The sequence below is a fragment of the Buteo buteo genome, chromosome 7 (genome assembly GCF_964188355.1).
Source record: "Buteo buteo chromosome 7, bButBut1.hap1.1, whole genome shotgun sequence".
Taxonomy (NCBI): Eukaryota; Metazoa; Chordata; class Aves; order Accipitriformes; family Accipitridae; genus Buteo; species Buteo buteo.
Genome location: NC_134177.1, coordinates 43,643,311 through 43,669,757, shown reverse-complemented (window position 1 = coordinate 43,669,757; position 26,447 = coordinate 43,643,311). Strand labels below are relative to the sequence as shown.

The 26,447-nt window shown below is 40.7% G+C and overlaps 1 protein-coding gene across 9 annotated transcripts; it reads right to left on the bottom strand.

The window, feature by feature from the left end:
• Window positions 1–1,183: 1,183 nt before the first annotated feature.
• On the bottom strand, window positions 1,184–24,670 carry RAD51C (RAD51 paralog C). Of its 9 annotated transcripts, XR_012651095.1 has the most exons (12): window positions 24,530–24,670; window positions 23,084–23,342; window positions 22,662–22,828; window positions 21,528–21,661; window positions 18,611–18,742; window positions 16,253–16,319; window positions 12,803–12,863; window positions 10,216–10,276; window positions 6,357–6,533; window positions 3,742–4,444; window positions 1,582–1,689; window positions 1,184–1,504 (listed from the first exon to the last, which is right to left on the bottom strand). XR_012651095.1 is itself a non-coding variant. In XM_075032896.1 (9 exons), the coding sequence occupies exons 1-9, from the start codon at window positions 24,645–24,647 to the stop codon at window positions 6,432–6,434; spliced, it is 1,101 nt and encodes a 366-aa protein (XP_074888997.1). In that variant the 5' UTR covers window positions 24,648–24,670; the 3' UTR covers window positions 4,451–6,431. The 9 variants fall into 9 exon arrangements, 2 of the variants coding, with proteins under 2 accessions (XP_074888997.1, XP_074888998.1); XR_012651094.1 differs by having other exon boundaries at window positions 1,184–1,689; XR_012651097.1 differs by lacking the exons at window positions 1,184–1,504; window positions 1,582–1,689 and adding an exon at window positions 2,067–3,149.
• Window positions 24,671–26,447: the final 1,777 nt, after the last annotated feature.

The following is a 26,447-nucleotide window of genomic DNA, read 5'->3' as shown; positions in this document are numbered from 1 at the left end:
AAAGTAGGGCTTTTGCAGTAAACCAGAAGTAATTTTAGAAGCTATATTCTGTTTTCCTGGTCAGGTGAAACCACCAGAAAAGCAAGGATTTCCAAGCTTTTGGCTGTTCTCATTTTGAAGACATGTCTACTGTTGAATGTAGTGTTGTATATGAGGTAATACATGAAATGATGCTTGCAATATACTGTTAAAGAGATTAAAATTCTCTGTATGTATTAATATGATTGATACCAGTCACCTTGTGAATGTGACTGTATTTGTCTGTTCCTTTTATAGCTCTTCAAACTCAGTGAGACAATTATTGTTCAATTCACTGAAATAATTTCAGTTGGTTAAGAGTAAAGACAGCAAGAATTTGAAAGGAATACTGTGAGAAGGCTCTTGTTGACAAGCTCCAGCTAATTTTCTTAGGTTCAGTCTTTGTTCAACTGCAGTTTTAAAAGGCACAATAACTTCTGTTACTACAGTTTTACTGGCTCCTTTACCATAATAAGTACTGTATTAGGATGCTCTTAAATACCAAAGTCCTTATCTCTATTTCATTCTGTTGCTTCTTTTTTTTTTTTTTTAAAGTTTTTGAGGTCAAGTCAGCTTTTCCAGTTTAATAGTCAAAGATTATTCTGAAATGTCCACATCCACTGCAAAACACAGGGTTTCAGGCCTGAATCCCACTTCCAGCTGTCATGGAAATTTCCAATCCCATTCCAAAGGAAAATTCCATTTTCAGCCTTCCATTCAGACCCCTGTTTAGGAAAGGGGGTTCTTTGAATAGCGATAGCAAGAAATGGGTACTAGTCCATGCCTATTTAGTTAGATTTGGAAATCTGTTGGAGAAAAGTATGTGGAAGTAAAACTAATGAAAAGCAGAGCCCTTCAAAATGACTGAACAGGTCTGGAACACTGTCAAAGCAGATATAGCACAACATACCTTGTTTCCTATTAACAAAGGCAAAGATGAAGTTTGTTACATCATAAAATCTTTGACTGACTGATTGAAGTGTGCCTGTAGATTAGTGCCCATGGGATTGCCGCAGTAAAACACAGCTGACCACATAACACTTAGTAATGTGGTCTGGATGTTGTCAAATCATGAGATCATCCTGCAGGCAGGAGCACACCAGAGTCCAACAGCTTCTTATTAAGGTTGATCCACTACAGCAATCAGTCACTCTTCATTACCATAATTTCCTTTTACTGCTAAACGGAGATGAGGGGCACAGGCCTCCTGGATATCAGCAAACAACAGAGCTTGCTGGCCGTTTTACTGTGCCGGGCCCTTCCTCTGTACTTTCCATTTTTGCAACACATTTCATCTGAGGCTGAAGCCCCACAGTACCACACTGTGTGAATATGGCACTACTGGGATTCCTAAGCCTGAAGCTCACTTTTGCTCAGAGGAGGTGATACAAAATGGTGTACCGCTTAAATCCCATTTATACTGTGTTCCAGGGGTTTAACAGCGTGTGCATATTCTGCCCTTTTGGGGTGGAGGGTGAAGTTCATCCTAAAATGAGAGCAAAATTTAAGGCAGGTGCCTAGTGGGATTTAAAAAAAATTATATTGGTTCTTTCACAGACTTACTTTAAATGACTTGTTCATCATCTCACTGTAGATTAGATTCCTGATTCTGTGATATCCTGCTCCAGTCACAAGACCTTGAATTTTACAGTCACCTACTTAGAAATATCTCTAAAAAAAAAAAAAACCAAATCAAAAAATCAATCACTTACATGAATACCAGAAACCAGCCACTACAGATAAAATAGAATGGTAGGATTCACAGACTTTAAAGTGTGTATGCAGCTGATGCTAACTTCTTTGAACAGTCTTAAATTCTATGACTTAGCCACAGAAGTTTGTGTTAATTATACAAAATAATAAATTAATAAATGACTTTGAAAGAGATATATTTATGTGATGTATTCCATAACATTTACAGTCCAATGTGTAGTAAGCTTATGTGGTAAAAAAAGGTGTTACAAATTATGTTACAGTCTCATATTAACACGCTATACTTCATAGGCATAATTTTCATGCTAAGGAGACAACTTGTTCTTTAGTGCAAAACTTTTTATTTTAGCAACGTATACAATACAAAAAGAATCACCAAGTAAGTAGTTGTAACTGTGTTGCTAAAATTGCAGTGGTTTACACTAAATAAATTAGAGCATTAGAAGTATATGTCATAAATTCAGAACTCAGAAATAATGCAATGTGAGATACCAAGCTGAACAAGTATTCAAACAGCATGTTTGGAGGTTTTGAGAAAAGCATCCGGATCCAATTAGAACCATTTATTGAGGGCTGTAGAGTTTCCTTTTTACTTTCCTAAATACATTGCTGGCTATTTTATATTTTACACATTCCCCCTTCTCATTGTTTGAAAATGAAATGTGATTTTTTTTTTTTTTTTAATATCCTGATGCTTCTCTGGCTCCATTTAAATCAATGGCAAGTAATTCTTGTAATAAAATGAACAGTATTAGCTATAATTCTTGGATAGTGACTTAGTAAAATACATACTTCTCTATGCATTCTTTCAGCATATAAGCTAACGTTTTTACTGCTTGTATAGCGATTGAACTATTGCTTTTAATACCATTTATTATTTCTATAGATATAGTTAAAACTGTGTAGAACTTAGACTCTCCAATAAATAGAGAAATGCATATCGTATGAATATTTCTTGCTTGTAGGAAGCAAGACAGTAGTTTACAGTTTAACAGTGGGTGCATTTGTGAGTGAAATTCAGTACTGGGAAGGGGGCCAGTTCCCAGTGATTTCATTCTTCAGCATAGAACATTAATGCAGAAATCTTGCACCAGCCAAGGGAAGCCAACTCTCCTGACCCTAATCATCCAAAATGACTCTATGGCTAGAAGCCACAAGACGTTGAGTACGCAGCCTGTGGAGCCGGGGCGAGGGGAAGCCCGGGAGCAGGTACCAGCTGGCGCTGGTTCCTTGAGTCGAGGGGAGGACTGGTGCGGAGGAGGGCTGGGCAGGCTGCTCGGCGGCCCTAAGACACTGCCAGCTCCGGCAGCCGGTGGCTCACATTCCCCTACAGCCAGGCTCCTGCGTGCGTACTCATAGCAAGGCTGTTGCGCTTGAACTGCTTTGGGAACCACAGGTTAACTTCCCTGGCTCTCACCCTGTAAAAAGAAGTATTATGTCCCTTATGTAGTCTGTTGTAATATTTGTGTTACTGCAATGTAAGTGCTCTATTTATTCAATTTCCCTCAAGGTAGTCTGTCTTAGGACAAGAAAGCATCAAACCAGACTTCAAAACTTAATCAAATACATTTCATATAGAACTGGCATGTGTTAAAACAGTATAATATAGCTTAATGTGCCTTTCTAAATAATTATGATCCCGAGCACGGTAAAGACAATCTCTTCTGAGAAGCTGGAACACAATGACTTGTCCTTCCAACTCACACATCTTTTGTTCAGAAAAAGGGTGAAGTTAAAAAGGCAGGCAGTAAGGATTTCACCTTTGTCGTTAATCCATGAAATACCTTAGAATAAATCTGATTCTAAGTTTAGTCCCCCCAAAATAAATAAAGGAACAGTAACTGAAATTCAACAGAAAAATAGGTATTCTATTTTAAATGTACTTTTCTCAGCACTGTATTCAATGTTCAGGTTAGCAGCTGAATCTCCTTCCACATTAGTCAACCAGTTTGTAATTACCTTCAATACGAGACTGACTGCATAACTTGAACCTTGGCTACACCTTCTTACCTTCAGTTAAGCTGTTTCTTCTTTGTGTTTTCTTAAATTTATTCTAGTTGGAAGCTAGTTGGTTTCTCAGTGTTTCATAATGGAAAAGGTGCAGAACACATAAAATCAGGAAGAAATAAATTGTTATTTTCCCTGTCCAAACTAAAGAGTTTCAAAGCAGGATTCTGGGCTTGAGAAGAAGTATGCTGTGACCACAATGTTTTCCTGTTGCCAAGCCCTGTGGTAGACACCGTATTCTTGTTGTGGTGACGAAGTAGGTTCCTACACCACAAGTAAATGTCGTCCCTACAAAATGGAATAATTCTAAAATCAGCATGATAGTTAAAGCTCTTGGCTTTCAGAAAACTGGGACGTAAGCAGCAAATCAAACAACCTGTTCTGTTTTTGATTCAGTGCTGCGATATTGGCTAGTTAGAATCTTACTTTCTGTGCAGTCACAAAATTCTCACGCCACTCACTGTTGTGCACTGATGCTGTGAAATGCAAGAGAATTCCAGGCACATGTAAGAAAATATCAACTTGCCATGGAAGATTTACTGGCGAGGCAACGGTCAAATTCTTTCTTTATACGCAATTCTAAGCCTGGAACAGCTTCCTTGTCTCCAGCAGATGAGAACGAAATCTGGCTCATTTAATCTAATTTTGTCTCCGCCAACAGATCCTTCTCTCTAGTTCTGGTCTGCAGAGCTGATTTTTGTAATAGCTTCAATATGAAAAAAAAAAATTTAAAAATCTCAGCATAGAGAGCCTCCAATGTTTCCTCTGGACATTTTGTAACTCCCACTGTTAACCAGTAACTACGCAATTTTTTTATTTTGATAATGATGCCTGGAATACTGGAAGATGTAACATTTACTCAGACAAAACGATTTATTGTGGTATAACAGGATCAGCATCTCAGCTGGGGCTTCTGGATGCTACTCTACTACAAACAAAATAAAAAAACACAGTTAGTTGAAATTAGTAGTATATTGGAGACATGTCCTTACTCTCCTCACACATGGAAGAACGTGTTGAGGATATTAAATGAGAACACAATAAATTGAGAGAAATGGATTTTTCCATAAATACCAAACACGTTAGACAGCAGCTATCACTGGTAACCAGCAGTGCTTCTTAAAATATTGCTACAACATTCTTAATGGATGGTTTTCCTTGTGGCTACGTAGGCATGTGTACCGTGCTAGCTCCCCCCTCCTCTTGCACTGCAATACGTAGGAAGCTATTATTCCCAAATGGAGCATTTGCTTGCTGACATCACATGCGGTAGGATCCTTTTGTTTGCCTGTGTCTCCTGCATTGAAATGTTTGTCTGAGTCACAAATCCCGCTGCTTTTCTTCCTCTATGTCATGCTTGTTTGAGAGCTTCTCCCTGACTCACAGTTTTTAAATTTTGACATAGCCCAGTTTGCTGCATGGCAATTGAATATTTTTCCTTTTAGTATTTTATTATGCAATTTATATCTAAAGGCTATAATGATCCAAACATCACTGCCACTTTTTTTGCAGCTTTTTGAATAGAGAGGTTTTGTGACTCAGATTCAGCACTGAATTTTGTTTCAAGGCAAAGTCAGTTTAGTGTTACTAAATTAAAAATTAATGATAGTGACTCCCACAACTTGAATTCTCCATTTAGCCTGCTGGCTGAGTTTCCTCAGCTATAACATCAAGCACTATGCCAGAAAGGGGTCGTATGTGTGCACATGTACTGACAAACACTTCTCATAATCGAAGTAATTACTGTTCTGCACTGCAGTACCTTTCTCCTCTTCTAATAATATTATTGATTTGTTTCCTCTTAATAAAAAGAGGACAAAACCCCACTGTATTTTCAGTGTACATTCATTCTTTCACTTGGTTTAGATTCTGGAGCTGCTAATATATTGCTGGTGTCATAAGAAGACTGAGTTTCCTCTTTATTAAAGCCACGAACAAAACAGATCCTGATTACAGAAGCTCCATTCTGAATGCTTTGGTAAAGAAAGAACATGGAAGTTAAGGGCTATGCAGCAGTTTGGTTCAAGTTTGAGTGATGGTAAAATACTCTTTCTTACTAAGATAGGAACATAAAATTACCATGCTGGATTAAATCTTTCATCCTTCAGATCTAGTCTTTCATCTCTACTGTTATCACTACAAGATAAATGAGAAGGTCAAAACAGTGCTTTGATTGTCCTTGATCAAGGACTTTGCAGCAGGTAAGGGCTAATGCCCCAATCTGGCACAGCATTTAGGCATGTATTTATCTTAAAGCATCCATCAGCAGCTCCACTGCCTTCTGCCCTGGTCTGAGGCATGTAAGCAGATTGCTGCATGAAACCTTGTTAAATTCAGATACACAAAAACCCAGATGAGTGATTGAGACCTGTGTCATTAAATGTATCGCATTAGATGCTTGCATTTCATTGGTTTTCTAGCCAGAGTAAGAGAGTTGTAGTCTCCATCTCCCCCCCCAAAAGCTGAAGCCTCTTGTTATAGAAAACATAGATTTTTATTATAAAAGTAAAATTATGCCATACACAAAGGAATTTCCTGCAACAAAAACATGCATATTGCAGTCTTAATGTTAAAATAATGTCCAGAGCAGGAATTTAAGTTAGAGTCTCTCAGACTACCTTTGGTTGCACGTTCACTATGCAACTGTTCCCACGTAGCACAAATTTTTTTAACATTCAACTTTTGAATCGCTGTTACTTTTCCTCTTCTCTCCGTGGCCGTTTGCGAGGGTTCATTTCAGTATCTTCTGCATTTTGAGTGACAGCTGGAGGATGCACATCTCGGAAGCCATGAGACTGTAACATATAAGCAAAATCATGTGATAACACTTCTATGGATATAAAGCATGAGTAACTAGTTCCCAGAAGATCAGAATAAGGTATGATGCTGTCATTTATTTTAGATGAGCGGCCACAGAACGTTTATAGACCAGGCTAAGCTCAGAACGGCAAGCTTTTCGACACACATGCCAACTAATAACTGTCTCTTCATTTTCTTTTTAAAGATATTTTATTTTCATCAACCAGGCTATCATTTTCATTTTACCACTAATAACCCCTATGGCTACAAAGCACTGCTTCTCTGTAAATTAACTTATGTTGCCTGTTTAAATAAATTAAAAGCCAAATCCTTCAGCCCTTATTCAAGCTCCCACAGAAGCAAGGAGATGACTGGATTAATTGCCTCAGTCATTTTCAGAAACAAAACTGTGGATTTCTAAAACCTCGGATATTTTTGTTTCATGTATCTACTTAATGAACTGAAAACATCAATGAGACATTGTAAGAGAACAGCATATCTGAATCAGTCTCTAGACTGCAAAGACTGTCCCAGCATAGTAATTTATGGGACACAAAGGGATGAGATCCTTTAACTGCCAAAAACTAAATGTAGAAGTGAAAACTAGATGCGGCTACTCAGGAGAGAGCTTAAAGTGATCTATTTGGCTTAGTACCATTCGTCTTTTCTGTTACTGTAGCTCACAATTTAATGGTTTTAAAAGATTTTAAAATACGAAAGATCTGGAAAATCAGTTAGTTAAACATGTCATCAATGCAGATGGAGATACTGAGATGTTATGTGAAGCCTGCAACTGTCTTCCCATCTCCAGACAAATGCTGTGCAGGGAGCACTGCTGACAGCTCAGTGAAGATGCACTGCAGCGCAGACTTAGACAGGAAAAGGGGTTAATCAGAAAAAGACATTGCTTTCAGGATCCTAAATGCTCCGGTAGAGACAACAGGGGTCAGAGCATTTCAGGAAAGCTGACATTTTAGGTTGGTGCAGTGTGAAAAAGCAGGTAGAATTACTATCAGACATGTGACTTTTCTAAAATGCCAGCGTCCCCCACACCAAGATCAATCCAAACCAAAACAAAACCCAATCAAACTGCTTTGCTGAAGTCTCCCATCTCTGTATTTCTATTTCTAAATGCCTCACCTCACATAGCCTGCTATGTTTTTAAAGGAACAAAGAGCAAGAGGTGCCACAAGGGCAGAATTTGTGCAGTCCCTCTGCTATTATAAGCAACTCAAGTGTTATCCTAAATAGTGTAATGGGGAATCTTCAAGTTTAGTGTTTCACTGCTGCTTGCATCTAATCTCTGCCATTTCCCTTAGGCACAAAGGTGGATCTGTGGCCAAGAATCCACTTAATCCAGCATGCTAGACTCCCAGCGAAAGCATTCCAATGGTTATAAAGGCCAGAACACGATAAAGTAGGCTGCTTAGTATGGATGTTTTGCATTTAGTTAAAGGCATGTACCTCCTGGGCACAGTGCCTTGAAAATACAAGAATTTTGTGTATATTTGTGAAGCTCGTTAGTGTTTTTTAGATGGTGAGAACATGGCTAATGGAACCAAAGACCTACAAAGTTCAGATAGTCTATGGTAGTTTTGAATTGTTCTTTGATGTTTTCTGGTGTCTACAGACTGCATCAAGATTGATAAAGGTAGATTGCTTAATTACTTGAGCAGTATTCTCATTGCTAGTCTGGCAGACCCTCCACAGTTCAGGGAAATACTAACAATTCCTACCCAGAATATAGGTCCTGGGTCTCTATCTTTCACGATGAAATAAGCGGGTCGCATTACCTGGGAAATTTAGGTGAATCAGATTATCTACTTACTCCCTTGTGCATAAATTGATTTACACTTCTATACTCTGCATTTAAGAATGAATCCTTATTGACCTATGAAAGAAACTCTATTTCATTTGATAAGCATTCCACAGCTTCCACACTGGCTCAGAGTGGTGATCAACTTGCCAGTATGCTGGAAAGGACACAGCTGAAAAAGAGCTAGAGCTTGGTCACTAAGTTACACACTTCTCCATTGGCTTACAGGCGCTGAACAGCCAGTTTGTCAATGGTATCAAAGTATCTAATTTGCATAAGCCTAAACATCTCTGAGGATCTAGGCCTGAGGAATTTATTATTTTTTAAATTATCTTTCTTTGTATGCTGGTTATACATAGATGTGCCAGGTCAGATTTGGAAACTTTGAACATGTATTTACATCTTCCAGTTTAACTACGGAGATGGGAATGAGAAATGATAACAGCAGACTGTTACCATCAGACCTGAATTTCATTAAAGAAACAGGGATAATACATTTTTTAACCTACAGAAACGATCTGCTGCAGCAGCTCAACAAGATTAAGGGAAAAAACACAGGGATAATCTTAAGTTTTAACTAATCTTTGATTAGGATGTACTCTCAACTCTATTTCAAGATTGTGTGCATTCACACAGAAGAAGAGAGCATAGCTGTTTTATAATTAATATGAAACTGAAAGGAAAAGGCAATTAAACTGTCTAAGATAAAATCCATCTGTTTGTCAGCTGGAGAGAAAGGGCCACGCACTCATATCACATGATCCAAACAACCTTGGGATGTAGTCCCACTTACCCTTCCAGTCTTTACAGAACTATGAAAAAATATATATATATATATATATTTGCAGTATTTCTTCTGTTCAGGTGAATACATTCAGGAGTGAAAAAAAAATCTGATTTCTGTTCAACAGTTTGAAGATCTCATCTTATGGCAGCATTAAAATCTGCAGCAAATGCTATGGCAACGTGTTTCCATGAGGACACATAGCAAATAGTTATGGCATGTACCTATGTATCTGATATTTGACGATATGAGTTGAGTGGTGGGGTTTTTTTAAACCTAAATACAGCTTAGACAGTATGCATCCTCATTAATATGTATCTAAGGACTCCACAAAAGAAAATAATCACAGGATTTAACTAAGGATGAATAAGGACTCCAGCCATAAGCTGGAAGTTCCTCATGTGATAATGACAGAAAAGAAAAATCTGTATATATTGGCGGATCATAGGGTCCCTAGTAGGATGGAGCTATGAAAGAGATAAATACAACCTAGGCTATATCAGGAAATGCACTTAAAGCAGAGATGTGGAAATATGTATGGCACAAAGCACTGGTGAGACCTCTGGAATACCATGTATGATTCTGGTCACCCTTGTCCTAAAAAGATAAACACAGCTTGAACAGATGCAGAGAAGAGCCACTTGGGAAACAACAATCTACCTCACAAGGGAGAAAACAGCTTGGCTTGTTCAAGTCTCCCAAAATGAAGGCTCAGAGAGTGCACGTTTGTTCTCTGTAATTGCACTTAGGCCAAAAGTTAGTATCAAGGGCAGATAAAATAAGCAGTACTAGCACAAGAACAGATGGGGACAGGCTGCCTGTAAATTTGATCTGGAAATCAAAATGTTTTAACTCTAAGAGGACTAACACGCTGGGTCATTTTTTCTAAAGAGGAAAGGTACAAAATATTCATAAACCTGGAGACATCCCAGTATTACTCATTATTTTCAGAAGGCAACTGAAAGGCAACACTAAGAGAGCAAACATCATTCTCAGATTTGTCTATGTGTCTGAAAGCTCCTTTACAGCTAACAATTTGCTCCCATCTCTCTCTCTCCATCCCAAAAGAAATACTAACTGTAATGTGATACGGTATGGTTGACTCCTTCTGACTTGGTGATTTGTACAACGTCGCCAACCTGGTTAAACAAAAAACAGATAATTATGATTAGTGAATACAATAATAAAAATTCCAAGTAACCAAATGACCAGACCCAAGTTTTCCCATAATTATGGAGTAGGTGACCAGTGGAATTCTTATGTATGTATTTTCATTTAGGTCATTTACACTGTGGATGCCAAATTCCCATCCTTACATGACCTGTCAGCTCAAATACAATGTACACCTACTAAAAAGAGTGAATGATTAATTAGCCTTGTTTCATCACAGTATTTGATCACATTTTTTGAGCAATATTCACTATGAATTAATTCCAAATGCCACTTTCTTAAAACGCAAACAAAACTGGTTTTGAGCACAACTCTTTCCTACTCCATTAAGCAATCATTTGTTCATTGACCTCTCAAAGTTGGGAGATACCCTCAAGAATTCAAATGCTTCTAGGGCTTTTTTTTCGAGAGATTCCACAAGCCTGTCAATATAACCTAGTGGATGGAGAATGAGAATAAGATGTTCTATTTCTAAGCCTGACCTTGCCACTGACATACAGCATAACCTTGAGAAAATAGTTTCTCTTGTATTTCTCCTCTAACACTTGCTTGATTTTGTGCATTTAGGCTCTAAGCAATGCAACTTGATTTGTGCTTATACAGCACCTAGCCCAATAATATGCTTGCATACTATAGATAAAACAGTGCAAAGCAGCTCAAAAGCAAGGGATTTTTCAACTGATCCCAGCGCTGCTAGTCTGCACCATGACCACCTTCCCAAAATTTACACTTATGTAAAGCAAAAGTATTCTGCTCCTTGTACCAAGACACCCTGCCAAAGATCCTCTTAATTATTTTGGGGTTTTTTTTCCTCCCTGAGGTGCCATTCTATTAGAGAGCACGTAATTACAGCCTGAGGAACACTGCCACTTCATATTAGCTACACAGGGAATTCCTCAGAACATTTAAGTGGTGGGTTATACTTTACAAAATAGCCTAAATCTGAAGTTGCAGAAGCCATGCTTTTACAAGTGCTCAGCTAGAGCTCTGCTGTGTGCCTCTGACTCAACAGGATCTTTCCTCGCAGCAATGAGAACCCTTATAATTAAGCTCTGACATTTTCAGTAGTAGAGAGAAAGGAGACAGGTATCATATTTGGCCAAAGCACAATTTAAAAAAAAAAAAAAAAAAGGCAAATGGATTTTCAAATGGTCATCTTTGTAGGTAGTTCATGTAAAAATGCAATAGAATCTAGCCATTTCTGCTTTTTACAGATAGGCAGTTGTAATCAGAATTGCTCTGCTTCTGCAGGCCCCGTTCCATATTACCTGCATATTTAGAACAGTAAATAAAACACTTTTCTCTATCTTTGTCTTGCTTTCTGGAACCTGTATCTACAACCTTCCTAGCTGTGTTGCAGAAGAAAAAAGCTCTTTGCTTTTGATATATAAAATTAACTTTTTTTCACTCTGCAATCATTATGTTGATGCAACTTCTTATAAAGGCAGTGATGTTAATTTAATTCCAAATTAAACAGCCTGCTGTAATCATTCTGCATTGCCTTCAAACTCAGAATTCAAAAAACAAAACTCCACAAGGAAGTGTCGCTGCATTCCTCTTTCAAGTTTAACAAGCAAAACTATGCACAACAACATTCCAGTAGCATTTTTGTTTGCTGTTTGCAGAAGATTAGGGAATTGAAGCAAGGCTTCTTAATCTCAAGTTGCTGCATTGTGATACTATATACAAGACAAATTTAACTGACCAGGAAAGAGAAGTGAGCTTGCAATACAGTGAAGAGGGGGAAAAAGAACCAGGAAACAGCAAAGATCTCATTGCAACAGACAGAACTTCATACTGTTTTTAGAAGGGTCATCCTCATTCCTTCGGGCTTCTAAAATCATCCTCCATAGGTCAGCTCTGCATTGGGAGTAAACACAGCTCTCTTTTTACCTCTCTGCAGGTCATTGTAACTTGGTATCTGCATAGCTGCCCAGTTTTGCAGAACCATCCTGCTGAATTCAAAAGCAGAAAGGTCCAATGGCTGCCACTGAGGCTCAGGGGTCAGTAAGACTCAGGGTCTGACCTCCTGCGAGTCACTATTTAGGTGGAAAGCCTTCTCTGGCATCTTTGGCTTTGTACTGACCAGGGCCTAAAAGCCTGAAGCCAAGAAATTCTACTCCCTGTTTACAAAATGCAGATAGTAAAAAAAAAAAAATAAAAAAATTCTACTTAGCCACCAGATCCTAAATTCTTATGTCTGAGCAGCTGACATTAGGTTGTTATATTTTGATGAGACATGGCACCTTGTCAGAAAGTACAGCACTGCAGCAAGCTGACCATGGTGAGAGGAGAAGCATGACAGTTCAGCCCACACTCTCTTAGGCTGAACTAGAAAGCTCTTCTTGAGCCTCAGTAGCCTGGGACATGGCAGACCAAGGCAAGAAGTCAAATTCAAATCCCTGCTTGGCCACTAGGGCCAGTCTGACAAAGATTCTCAAATGTCACACTTGTCAGTATTATTATGTACCTTACTGGCCTACATTTTCACTTACCTCTGACTGTTGTCCCAGTGAAAGATTAAACGGACAGTAGCAGCATGTCCCCAGCTTTCTCCTGGGTGACACAAAATGACAGGCTATTTTATTTGTCTCCTACAACAGCAGCAGCATCAGTAAACTGGACTGAAATCAGAACAGTCTTCCAAAAAAACCCCACAATTAAAACACATATACCTTTCATGCAGTAATGAATCACATCTTTTTCATATGTGCAAGGATTTCACAACTAGTTTATCAAATATACTGAGACAAGGAATAACCTCTGTACTCAGAGTGTGTTTTATAGAAAGCTTGATGCAATATTCCATATTTGTATAAAGGTTTTATATATACGCCTAATAAAGGACAGGCACTAGACAAATCTTGAAAACAGAGGCAGCATGAAGAAAAGATTTTTGTAATTACTACTGAAGAAGTCTAGTGAGTATGCCTAAAACCTACTTCAAAATTGTGATATTCTGTCTCTCAGGCATAATTATGAGCAAACATCACTCCCTTAGGGATAGAAGCTTTGGGAGAAAGTCAATGATTATTAAAGTATTAAGGGCCCCCGAAGCAGTCTTCTGCTTCTGACAGCAAAATGCAAAAGAACATAAGCAAAAGCAAGGGGCGGGGGGGCATGGTGGAAAGAGAGAAGGAAGTTTGGATTGTTATGCTATTTCAGGGGAAACAGTCCTACTGTTTCAATTCACACCTGACCACAAGCTCAGTCAGTTTATAGACAGTTTTATTGGGTGTTTTCCTCTGTTTATCCCAGGAGACAGCCAGTAGTCCAAAGATGGATTGCATTTTAAAACAGTCATTTTGGTTAAGTGTTGCAAGCCTCTCCTATTCACCTGCACACAGCCCTGTAAATTCTGAATCACTTGGTCTCCATCATGTCACCAGCCTTACATGCCCCACGTGCTCTGGTATTCATTATACCATAGAGAAGAAAAAAAAAGATGATTCAGATGTAATGAAGACCTAGACTCTCCAGGCATCTTGCCATCTTGCTCCACTATATCTAAGTTGAGATTAAAGATTTTGACTATCAGATACAGTTCCAAGTCAGAGATCAAAACGCATTTTACAACGGGTACACATTCCGCACCAGAATTTTTCCAACTGTATCAAATATGAGAGAAAAATGCTAGTGTAAAATGAGATATTTCTCAGTTAAACTGGCTGTAGATTAATATTTGACCTCCTTTCTAAATATATCCAGTAGAAATGTCTAGGAACACCCAGCTTAGCTATCACTAGTGGGAAAGAAAGCTGTCTCCTTCATAAAGCTCTTGACTTAATACGTTGCAGCATCTGTGCTTTCCTGCCTGCCCCCCCGCCCCCATAATTAAGAACTTCCCTTCTGCTAGGAAGCCGAATAAGAGTTTAGAGATTAATGCTCTTGTGGAATCTAGAAAAGGCTGTTTCTAAGGCTTACCAGTCAATGGAGAGAAAACCTATTTAGGGGAGCAATAGGATTGATTTTACTTGGGGTATTGCTACTGACCCGTCCCTCAACAGTTCCTTTGGCTACAACCAGCCATGGAGGAGTAAGAGGTTCTTTAGCCTTTACGAAGAAACTGCTGAAATAGCATCCCTTCAGCGTGGGTCGTAAAAATCACCTTTTTATCCACCAGCTCAATACTTGCACCGAGTCTATGGAATAAATTCACATCAAAATGAAAACAGCTTTGTACCATTCCAAAATGCTCAACTTGAGATACTGCCATTTAGGATGAGGGGAATATCTCTTAGCTTAAATATTCTACCAACTGGTACAAAGTTTCTCATTTTTGCGAGAGTACACACTGCTCAGTTTAATAATACTATGTGGTTACACATGCATTCTGGTGAAAGTCACAATCAGTTTAAGGTCAATATGAGGTTATGTCAAATTAAATGTTTGTAAAAGAAAATATGTGCAAGACAATACATGGTATCTTTGAATCATAAACTCCTCTGAATGTCTTCACATTCTTTACTGTCCCTATCACTCAATAAACACAACAGCTCTCAAACAACGCTGGCTATTGAAAAAAAGACAGAATCTATTAGCTTTAATTGAGTTTGTAGCCAGAAAGGCTGCCAAAAATAATACATCAGAGAGCAAGAGGCAAAAATGACAAAAAGGATCAGATACTGGAAGCTGGGTCTTTATCTGCACGCACAGCTCAAAATTCGACATTCTTCACATTCTTGAAGGAAATGGTCTGCATTTGTTCATTTTTATCTTACATCTGTGCCAAATGGTTCAATGCCCGTACAGACATTGAGAACATCTTTGCCTTTGTACTGTCCCCTTGTTCTCCCTCCCCTCCAGAACAAGGGAATCATTACGTAGTTCACAGAAACTGAAGCCGTGGACAGAGAATTTGTGCCCTTTAAGTGCATCGTAAAATAATACAAAGTTACAACCTGAAATAAGATTTAAACGCTGAGCTTTTTCTTAATTTGCCAAAATCTCTACTTTACAAGAACTGTTCTATTTTCCCCTGTGACCCACCGCAGCAGAAGAGTCTATATGAGGTACTCCGCTCATTACAGGATAAAATGGAGCAGCCTGTAAAAGACACTTAAAGTCACTATGGGCAGGCTGTAGTTGAGGTTCCCACATAGAACCTCCCTCTACATCACAACTGTAGAGAGCAATGGATAGAAAGTTCCAGCTATGCAGCAAATATTAAATGCCTTTGCAAATAGTTAATAGAATGTGTTCAAGTGTAATGGCAAAATAAACAATTTAAACTGTTTTGGAGAGGCAGTGAATGATTCTCAGGGAATTTAGGAAATTGCAGCATAGTTTGAGGTGTGCAACTATTAAGCTGTGTTCTTATGTTAGTACTTTAACTTGTTCATTGCCACATTCCTGCTAGAGGTTTACTGTCCCCAGGTCCATCCCTACATTTTTTGCATGATCATTCACCAGCCAATTTCAGTCTACATTACCTGATTTATCAGAGGTTTACTTATTATTTAAATAGCTCAAGCTTACCTGGCCTACTTTTGGCAGAAATGGATTGGGAGACAATCACATAAACAGCTCAGCCAGCACATGGGATGCAGCAGTGACCTCCAGCAGGGGTAGTGGCCTCCTTAGCTGACACAGCTGCAGCTGGAATAGAGGTAATTCCACAGCCTAAGATCCTCAGGGGAAGGCTGCAATACATGAGCTGCATGTCTAAAAACCTAGTTACTCAGAGACTTCTTAGTACCTAGTGCTTCCCCATAAAGGGTGATTTATTATATATTATATATTTATTTATATATTAAGGAATACTGATAGATCTACTATCAAGTTTAATATTAAAATTTTTGGTTTAAAAAGAAAAAAAAAAAAATCCAGCAACACTCCCAATGTGTGACTTCCTTCAATCTGAAAACGTCATGACTTTTAAAAAAGAAAGTCAGTTATATATGTGAAGATTAACTGAGTTTTCAACTCACAAGCTAAATACCTACCTAAAGCAGGTACCAATGTGGACTGGTTTTGTCCAATCCTTGTTGTCATTTGGTTTGTCAGAACTACCTACAAGAGGAAACAGAAGCAAACAAACAAGAAAATGCCCAGAAAAGAAGCATACTGGTGGGTGGGAAAAGAGGGGTTTTTCAGAAAGCTTTTACCAATAAAGTAGTTACTCAAGCAAAACTCTTGCCAACTGTAATGAAACTTCTGTGTTAACAAGAAGAAACTGTAAAGGTGCCTCACCTTTTCTCAACAGCCAAAACAAAATAAGAGAACCCTGCAAAATGTATTTTCAGTTTGCATGGAAGGTAGATTTCTATAATTCAAGACCTTAAAGAAACCTAAATTTCTCCCCTCCCAAAGGATACAAACCCTACACAACTTGTATATTCCACCGTATTTGTACTAAATACTGTTTGGATCTGTATTTAGATGGATATGATTTGCACTAGCCCTCTATAAAGAGATAGCTTTCAGTCACTGGCATAAATGAACTCGGTGCTGCTGAAAACATGCATAAGCCTAGTGATTAACAGAATTTCTGCAGCTTGTAGTCTAAAAATGCGCAAGTGGGTACAATACAAAGCAGAATGAAAGTGAACAGACAGAGCGGGGGAGTGTTTTCGCAGCACGAATCACTCGTAGGAGGTTCACAGACAGTCTAGGTTAGATCCCTGGTAGAAGTGGGGGTGGGTGAGACAGAAAAGAGCCAGGAATATTAATTGCAAAGTTCATTAAAAATGAAAAATAAAAAATTGTACCTATCTTAAACCCTAGGGGTTTTCATTGTTTGACGTGCTTGTATGATTCTTGCTTCAACAGTTAGAAAAGTGTGCTAGAGCAAGCACTTCCACTGAGCACACACCAAAGCATTTACATAGCTGAAAGCCCCAACACATATATTGTGTATTTTAGGGAAGTAACTCATATATGGATGATAACAGCCCCCAACTGGCTCCCCATCACACTGCTGGAGAAGGGCTGGTCTGGGCATCCTAGCACAACCCACCGAGTTCAGCTTTAGAAACTAAAGGAGCTTCTTACCATATTAGAGCATTCAGACTGCCCAGCTTTGCCGCCTGACAAGCAATCTCTGGCACCCAAGCTGAATTTAGACTGCTTGCAAGCTACATGGAACTAAGTCAAAAACTAAGAGGGCCACTCTGAACTAAATTATTTCTGAAGCTCTGCAATTGAACTTCTTTAGCACGTGTTTATTTAGCAAGCATTTACACTAAACTGCTCACTTGTTCAATAGAAATAAGTTATATGTTTCCCTTGACCAAAGGAAAAAAAGACCGTACAATGACAACTGCTTCTGTTCAAGGTCACCAGGTACCCAATTCATGAGTGAAAGCACTCGGTAAACTGGAAGCTGTGCAAATCAAGCAGTCATATAACATTCGTCTCCCTTGGCACCCACACCAGCAGGAAGAAGCTTCATAATTCATGTCAGGGCGAGAGAGAGGGTACGCTTTCAGCAGCAAGCCCAATCACCCAACCCAGGCGGAATGTAGAGCTGTGCTCATTCCCTTCCTGCAGCTATCAGAGGAAGCACAAGGGGAGGCTTATTTTTAGCAGTTATGAACAAAAGCCAATTGCACGAAGAGAGTTGTGGGTGACATGGTTGCAAGTCACCTGGAAACAGTTACAGGCACAAGCACCATTTTGAGACTGTGTAAGCTCTAATTCCTGAACAATGCTTTTCTGTGCTTTAAAAGACCTGCCAAAACAACTTCTGGAACAGATGTAGCTTCTGAGTGCCATCTGCTGGCTACGTGGCTGCAGATTTGCTGGCCTCCATATTGGCGTAAATGATGTAGAAACAATGCCCAGGAAGGAAGCTATGGGTTTCCATGGATGCCAGAAGAGCAAGCCAAACTAGCAGATAAAGTGGTTTTCCTCCCTAAGAACAGTTCCTCTGCTAAGACAGTAGTTTATTTTTAAATGAAGAGTGGAAAATTATGTTGGAATTGCTAAATATTCTGATGTATTTTAATGTGCGTGCTTTGTAGGTAAAAGTCACCAAAGGAGCATTCCTTGTCCAACCAAATCATTAAAGAAGATGATGTGAAACAGCATGACAAATTGATATGCTACCATTTAATTAAGATCCACAGGATGCTTTTAATGCAAATTTTACTTATTTTGGCAAGTCTAGGAATTTTCCACCTGAACAGTTTTGCCTGTGTGATCCATCTATATTTACTAACCAAACTGGCAAACACAAATGCAGAGGACATTCTTGCAGTTTTGCTATTTACAGACAATCACAAATCACATTTGCTTAATTCTTTGTAATGTATTTATTCCAAAGTAGCATCTTTTGTAATTTAAACCCACTCCAGACTTACCGCTGATTTATGATCATGTGCTATGATGATCAGCTGTTGTGCCAGACCATTCAAAAGCCTTGTTCGAAGTGAGAGGTCCTCAAAGTCATGGCGAAAAGGAAATGCAATGCCATCAACTACCACCAGTCGGACCTAAATGCAGAAGAAAAGGAAAAATGACCACTACTATCCTACAAACAAATGACAAAAAGCAGTAAGACCTCTTTTTATGTGCACTGGAATGTTTTATGTAAGGTGATGACAATCTTTTATTTCATACTCAGATGTGCATGACAGCATAACACCTATTATCTACATGTATCGGAGACAATCAGCACTCCACAAGAGTGCAGGGTAAAAAGCCTCAAGCTCCAAACACGCTAGTAGTACACTTGCTAAGTGTGGTACTGCATTATGCATAGATACTAGCTCAGACCATAGCTGCACTGGCTTAAACAAAAAGCTGCACTAAGCTCTTCCATTAGTTAACTCAGCACAGAGCTGCCCTTCCCAATTGTTTCCAGTTTCAGAGCTCACTCACAGCTAGCTGATTTATCTCTGCAGCACCTGGTACAGAATATAAAATAACAAAGCTGGACTTAAAGCCTTGCAGAAGAGAAGCTGGAGGAAAAAAAAATAAATCATTAAACATCAGAATGGTACTTCAATCAGCTCTCCACGAACACTAATTTATTTCACCTTCTCCCTCAAAAATTAAATCCAAACCAAAATTAGAATACATGCTGTCTGTAGTCACTGTTAAGATAACTCATCTGATTCTAAGGCTCATGATGTGTCTCGGAAACATGGATTTTAACAGATGCTTAAAGATATTCCAGACACTGTGCAATGGAGCCGAGTATCTATCTTGCCTGAAGATGTTTGCTTTGCTGAATTATTTCTTTTGTAGCAATCATTAGCTGAAGCTAGAGCACAATGCTGCTGCTGGCTCATCACCCTCAAGACACTATATAAACATTAGTCTGGGATTTTGATTTATTCTAACTTCATTTGTTGTAGCTGTTTTGATGACCCAAGTTTGTCTGAAATACAGAAGGGAGATGGATCGTCTTACAGCGTCTGCATGTTCAGATGTCACTCAAATCCTAGGTATCTGCAAGTTCTTGCATTAATGCACAAGATGATAAATTGGAAACAACACAAGAAAACTGATTTTCTGTATTATTGATTTAACTCATTACTGGGAAGTTGCTTTGTGACTGGAACATACAAGCCTGCAGCAAACATCACTCTGTGAAATGGCCCTGGGCCTCCAACTGGAAGAAAAAAAAATAATCTTAATTTGAAAAAGATGAAATAGTTAGAATCAAAAGAAGATATTCTTGTGTTTTCTCATTTTTCCTCCTTCCTGCAAATTCTTTTCTATGACCCTGCACGTCTTCCTTATGCATAATTTTTTGACTTTAAGAACAATCAGTTTAACAGTATAAACATGACTCATGCTAGAAAGGAATGTATACACAGTTATGTAACTTGCCTATCAGATGAGTATGTCCAGATAGGATGTAATTTAGCTTTTTTTCTCCTAGTTGCACTTGTTATAAAATAGCGAATAAGCAGACTTAAAAGTAGGCTATATAGAGAAAGATTGGTAACACATGCTTTCTCCATGTCAGTTTGTCTCTACTAGACCTTAAAAAATTAGGTTTATTATGACAAGAATATTTTCTAACATAGTCCTTTTCATATTATTGGTCTTTCTCACATTATTAAAAAGATCTCAAACTAATTCATATTTCCAAATGACACTCTCTACAACTACAGCGCTCTCAAAAAAACCCTAAAACCTGGAGGTTCCCTGTGGTCCCAGTCTCACCTCCAGGTCTGCACAGAGGGATTAGACTAATTTTAATGAGAACTGGACTGCAATGAGCAATCTGTCAAGTCACTTATAGCCTGTCCAAGGAATCACCAGAAGGTCTTACGGTTCTCCTGCAACCTTCAGTATTTCAGGCTCCAGGCCAAGCACAGATAATCAGCACAGATGGTACCAGAGAACTGCAGCCCAATGTAACTGTGCTAATGAAGCCATGTACTTTCCACAAGAGCAAACACAACAGGGCACCGTTAGTACCTGGCAGAGAAAGGGAAATACCAGACTAAACTAAGCAAAAGTAAGACTCCCATCTGCACTTTCAAGAACATAACAGCTTCCAAAAATGGAAATTATATGCAAAAGAAAATCTAACTAAACAACACTGATTTGTGCTCTGTTAGAAGGAGGCACAAGTCACCTTCCCCAAATCCTGTTAGGGAGTGATCTGCTGTGCAGAATCTAGAAATCTGGAAGGGAGGTGGTGAAAATCTGCCTTACAATAGCATTTCACTAAGACACTAGGTACTAGGAAACTTTCTAGCTGTAGTCCACCCAAGAGTCAAGCTGCAGGCTCTGGTTGCTTGTAGCAACAGAAGATGTATTGGAAAAAAGGAGAAGAGTCACTTTCTGGATGCCAAGATGGTACAAGATGTTTCTGGGCCTCAGTGATCTTCTAGGACAAAAAAAAAATGGCAGTAAGCCTTCCTGAGCCCCCTGCATCATGGTGCTCACATGCACACCTGGCACAGAGACTCTTTTGTAAAGCAGTTTTGTGATGATTGGTAACTCAGTGCTCATAGAAATGTAACAACATGTGGCAACATAGATCCAGCATGCTCGCCTCAAAGTGGAGATTCAGGATGATGGCAGCAGTGGTAGCAAAAGCAAATTACTCTCAAGAATAATTGGGATGGGAATGAAAAAGCAAACAAGCAAGCAAGCTTTACATTTGTACTCTGGCATCAGCCAAAGTATTACTGCGAAGCTGATGAGGTACCAAGGTGTTACTCATGTTGCTCTTACTATAAGAGATGAACATCCCTGAAAATCTTTAGTGTGAAGAGAAGCGATTTCTTCTGGTAAGTCTGCAATAACCCTTACCTTTGAATGCTCTGAAAGAAAGTCTGGGAGGAGGTAGACCTGTGCAAGAAGCTCTATGTAGTCACGGCAACGGAAGTAGTATATGTGAGAAAGGATACTTTCAAGAGAGAAAGTCTCCAAAGCTTTTAGATGATCTGAGAACAAATAAATAGATGAGTAAATGAGTCAGAAGTCTGTACTAGCATATTGCTACTTTCATCATTCTACCAAACTATGCCTTCCACATATAGCAACAGCAAAAGCCCCAGAAACAGAAACAGTCAAGGTAAAAGAGTGTGGGAAACATACCTTCCATCTGGCTTGAAAGTCAAGAAGGTGGTGAGCAGATGCTATCTCAGCATTTGCACACAGATACACCGGAGCCTCCCAGGGAGTGCTCCAAAAATGAAAAATTTATTTCTGAAAAAAGAACTTTTCCAGTAAATCATTTTCAAGCCAGAACACCACCAGAGGACAACAGTGACTATTAATCATCCGTTGTTTAATGTACAGGCAGTAGCTTCTGTAATGTGGTGTCCTTTTACCTCTGTTCAAACAGAAGTTTGCTGCATAAAATACTCTAAGAGTAACATAAAAGTTGCGTCAGTACCCCCAACACACTGATGACTTATAGAATAAAACTCTTCATTAAATGCAACCTGGCTATATTGACCTTACGAAAGAGCTGAACTCCATCTACAGTTTTACAATATGGGGTTTCAGCTGTAACACTGCTTTAAGAAATTCTGCCATTCCTCTTCTCTTTCCCCAGCTGCTCTTCCTGTCCCTGTGTTGCAGCACATTATCTCTCAGTTTTGCTGCGAGAGTTGTGTTTGGGTTTTGCTGTAAATTTGATCATTAATGTGCTAAAAAAAAAAAAAAGCCAAAAACTCCAAGTACCTAAAAACCCCACAAATCATCATGTAGAGAAGGAATGATTCTCAAAGTAGATCAGCTCAGTCTGCAGCATGGCTCTACATACTGACGCAGTTCAGGGTATGATACATACAGGTGGAAATATAAAGGCTGGCACCAAGAACACCTTAAGCCAGCACTGCTGCTGAAACCCTCAAACTGTAAAACTGCAGCCTACGAGACACTCATTTCACTCGGGTCCTAGCCTACTAGGCAGAAAGAAACAACTTAGCAACGTACCTTCCTCTTGATGAGCTTCAGCAATAAGCTGGCAATGCTGCACACAGGCAGTTGCAATATCCACTACTCTGTCTACCATAAAACTTCCTTCAGTATCGATGAACACAGCTTCTCCAGCTACACCCCCAAAGCATTCTGGGATCTGTACGTCTACTGCCAACTGCATACTGCCATGGGAAAGAGAAAAAAGATAAATATTTACATCACAAAGCTCTCCCCTCCCAAATCACTCCTGAAGTGACATTTCTGCTGAGAAATACATGGAACAGGAAACAGTACAGCCATTGCCATGATTATATTTATAATGCTGTAGAAGAATCAGAGATTGCAGTCATGACAACAAGAAAAAACCAAACTCTCTTCATAGTTAAACTAAACAAAGTGATTGTCAGTTGCACAGAAGTAATCTAAAAATAAAATACCATAGCTGTGTTTTCCCAACACCAGGCGCTCCACAGATCTCGGTGATTTTTGTTAATTGCACACCACCTCCCAGAATATTGTCTAGCGCTGAACAAAAGGTGATGATGAAGCCCTGGGCTTGCTCTTCTTCCAGAAGTTCCAGTGCCGTGCACTTTCTGGTGGTGCCTGATCCCCCAGCAGTCCTTGCTGCATCCCCGTGACATTCCTGCCTCACAACCTGTAATGCTTCCAGTGCCTCTTCTTTGGAGATTCCAAGTTCTAGAAAAGTCAAAACCAGGAAACACTACCTTATTTTTATGAGCAGTGATTTATTTAAAGTATGAAGAGATAATTCAACTAGTTTGACAGAACCTGATCATTCTGCAGCGCAACACAAAAATATTAATTCTTTTAGTACACCGATGCACACAGCTTGCCAAAAACTCTGGAACCAATGATGTGATTTTCAAAAGAACTTAGAGCAACGATGCCCTGTGTTCAGAATTCAGGTGACAATAAGCTATCTGCAAATAAAAAAATCAAAACTGCTGTTCACAGATGTGGATGAGATCTGGCAGAGCAATTCACCTATTCTGCACTGAATGTGCTATCATATTAATTTCATTTGAAGCAAATAAGTTCCTGTAAAAGAAGTCAGGTTGCAGACTAGTAAGTGACAGTGGCACCTACTGATCGTACTCTGAATTCTCAGGGTGTTCCAGGGCTGAGCACCTTGCATGTTATTTTTAGATTTGAAATACAGACCGAGTAACAGAGATGAGATGAGATACCTGCAAATATCTCTGTGTGTCTATCTGTATACACACATATCTGTCAGGATCTAGCTTGCTGACTTTGATCTTCAGGGCAAAACTATTACCACGTCATAGATAATAAAACTACTGATAATCAAAATCATGATACACTTCTTACAAAGGCTGTGCAAATCTTATTTTAGCTTCTCGAAAAAGGTAACTTTCTGACATCATAGAAGTTTATTTTGTTTAAAGCCTGTACAGTTGGGGAAAGAAGAGGAATGAGAGAGACAGAATCCTCCGGTTGTTCTTTTTCTGTATCCCATTTACATCTACCACTCGGTGGAAGAAGGATCTTTTACCAAAACCGCTTTTTTTTTTTTTTTTTTTGCTTAGGCACATGGGAAAGCCAGTAGATGTTTACTTTGCCCGTTTCTCTAGACTCACCTGAGGTCTCAGTCAGATTTCTCAGGGGAGCTGCCACTTCAGGACGGACCAAGCGCCTTCCTATGCGCCAACCACTCAAACCAGCGAAACCCCTACTCAAACCCCATCCTCGCTAATAAGCTACCAAGAAAAGTTCCGTAGAAGGGAAAGGGTTAGGGAAGGGCTGTGGGGCAGACCTGCCCCAATTGGGGGGGGGGGGGGGTGCGAAAGGCGGCCTGGCGGGGACAATATCCCGTTCCCTCCCCCCCTGACCCCCGCCGGTACCTTTGCTGAGCCCGCAGGGGCCGGTCTCCAGCAGCTCCTGCGCCGTCTGGAAACCGGCGGCGACGAGCTTAGCCCTCAGAGCGGGGGCCAGCGGCAGGCTGCCCACCTCCCGCTGCATGATGATGCCGCCGCCGCCGCCGCCGGGCCGCTCTAGGCCGCCACAGGCCCCGCCCTCCCGCCCTCCCAGGCGCGCGCCTCCCGGGCCCCGCGCCAAACTCGGCGAGGGCGGCGGCTTGGCGGGTGCGCTCCACGCGCCTGCGCGACACGCCGAGCCCGCCGGAATGGGACCGCGTGCCGCGGCCGTTGGGGTGGTGTCGGCGCTTGAGGTGGGTGAGGCGGCTGCGGGCGGGCCGTGACAGGGCGTACGCGCAGCCTGGGGCGGGAGCCCGTTAGTCGTGGGAAGGGGGCAGAAAGAGCCAAAAGGCTGCTGGGCCCGAGCAGCCCTGACCCAGGAGCGGTGCTGGCTTTGTCCTGTCCTTTTTCCTGCCCGCACCTGACAGGCTTTCGGGGTGTTTCTGTCATCCCCCGGTCGTCACCTCTCCCTTTTCCTCCTTGGGACCGCGTTTCTCCTCGGCCAGGCCGTGCCCACTAACAGTCCCTCATCGTCTCGTCTCGCAGGGAGGCCTTTCCCTCAGAGGGCACAGTTAGAGGGGAGGGAGGTTGCTTTCGCCTTCCATCTTGGGATTCGGCTGGAGGAAACAGCCATAACTGATTGTGTCAGCTGCTGCAGGTTTTGAAGTCAAAAGAAGTTCTTTTCAAGCTGCCAGGAACTATGGCGTTTTGCAGCTTCATTATGTTTCATACCTTTTCCTAGTTCTGTTGAGGAAAGAAGATGGCTCATGCTCTCCCTCTTCCAATTCCCTGCCCAGTCCAGCTTGGAAGTATAAAAGGTGACTCCCTGGAAGCTCAGCTGCATGAGTATGTCAGGCAGGGAAACTATGTGAAAGTGAAGAAGCTTCTGAAAAAAGGTAAAAGCTAAGTTTAGACAAGCGCTGGCAGAAAAGTTTTACTTTTTCCTCTATTCTTATATTTGTGGTAAGAAATAGCATGCGCTCTGTACAATTCAGTTTTGCGAGTGAAATCTGCTTGCAAAATCTATTGTAGTTGGCTTTTTCTGGTAAGTGGCACTAATTATTGCATCCAAAAATTGTTGTATGAAAATAACTAAATTGAAAAATAAGCTTTTAGTTGTAAGGTGCTCATAAGCAAATGGTTGAGGTATTGTAAAACTAAAATTCTGAAAGCCTACTGTAGGAATATACTCTTAAAATACAATTTTAACTTTTAATTCTGCTTGCAAAATCCTTAAGGATTTTTAAGGAAAGGTAGGCTTTAGATACTGGTATTTTTGACACCTAGATTTTTAGCTACGAAGGAATGGGAGAATTTTGTAAATGAACCCTAATATTTGATGCAGTTCTCTTTTGTTTTTACACTCAAGAACTTCCAGAGCACGTCCTGTTCCTAGGGCTGTGACGGCTCTATAGCACTGGTAACAGGATGTACAAGCTGGGGGCTGCCCGAGGGCTCTGTGCGGACAGACGGCGAGCCGCCCCGGGCCGGTAACGGGCGTCGGGCTCCCGCCGGCGCGGCTGCAGGCGGGCCCCTCCGCGCAGTGGCGGGACTGCGCAGCTCGGGGCGGGGCGGCTTCCCCGCACGAGGCGGAGCCGCGCGGCTGCGTGCGAGCGGAGCGTCTGATTGGGCGTCTGGGGCCGAGCATGCAAATGAAGGGGCGTGTCCCGCGCACGGCCCCGCGCGGCCGTTCCGCGGGGCGCGGAGCGGCGCCGCGGGGCGCGGGTCGCGGTTCCGCGGCGGCGGGGTGTGGGCGAGAGCGCGGGGGGCTGTTGTTGTGTTTCCGTGGGTGCGCGGGGTGGGGTGTCCGTGTGGTGGAGGGCGGTGCGCGTGTGTGTGGCCGGCG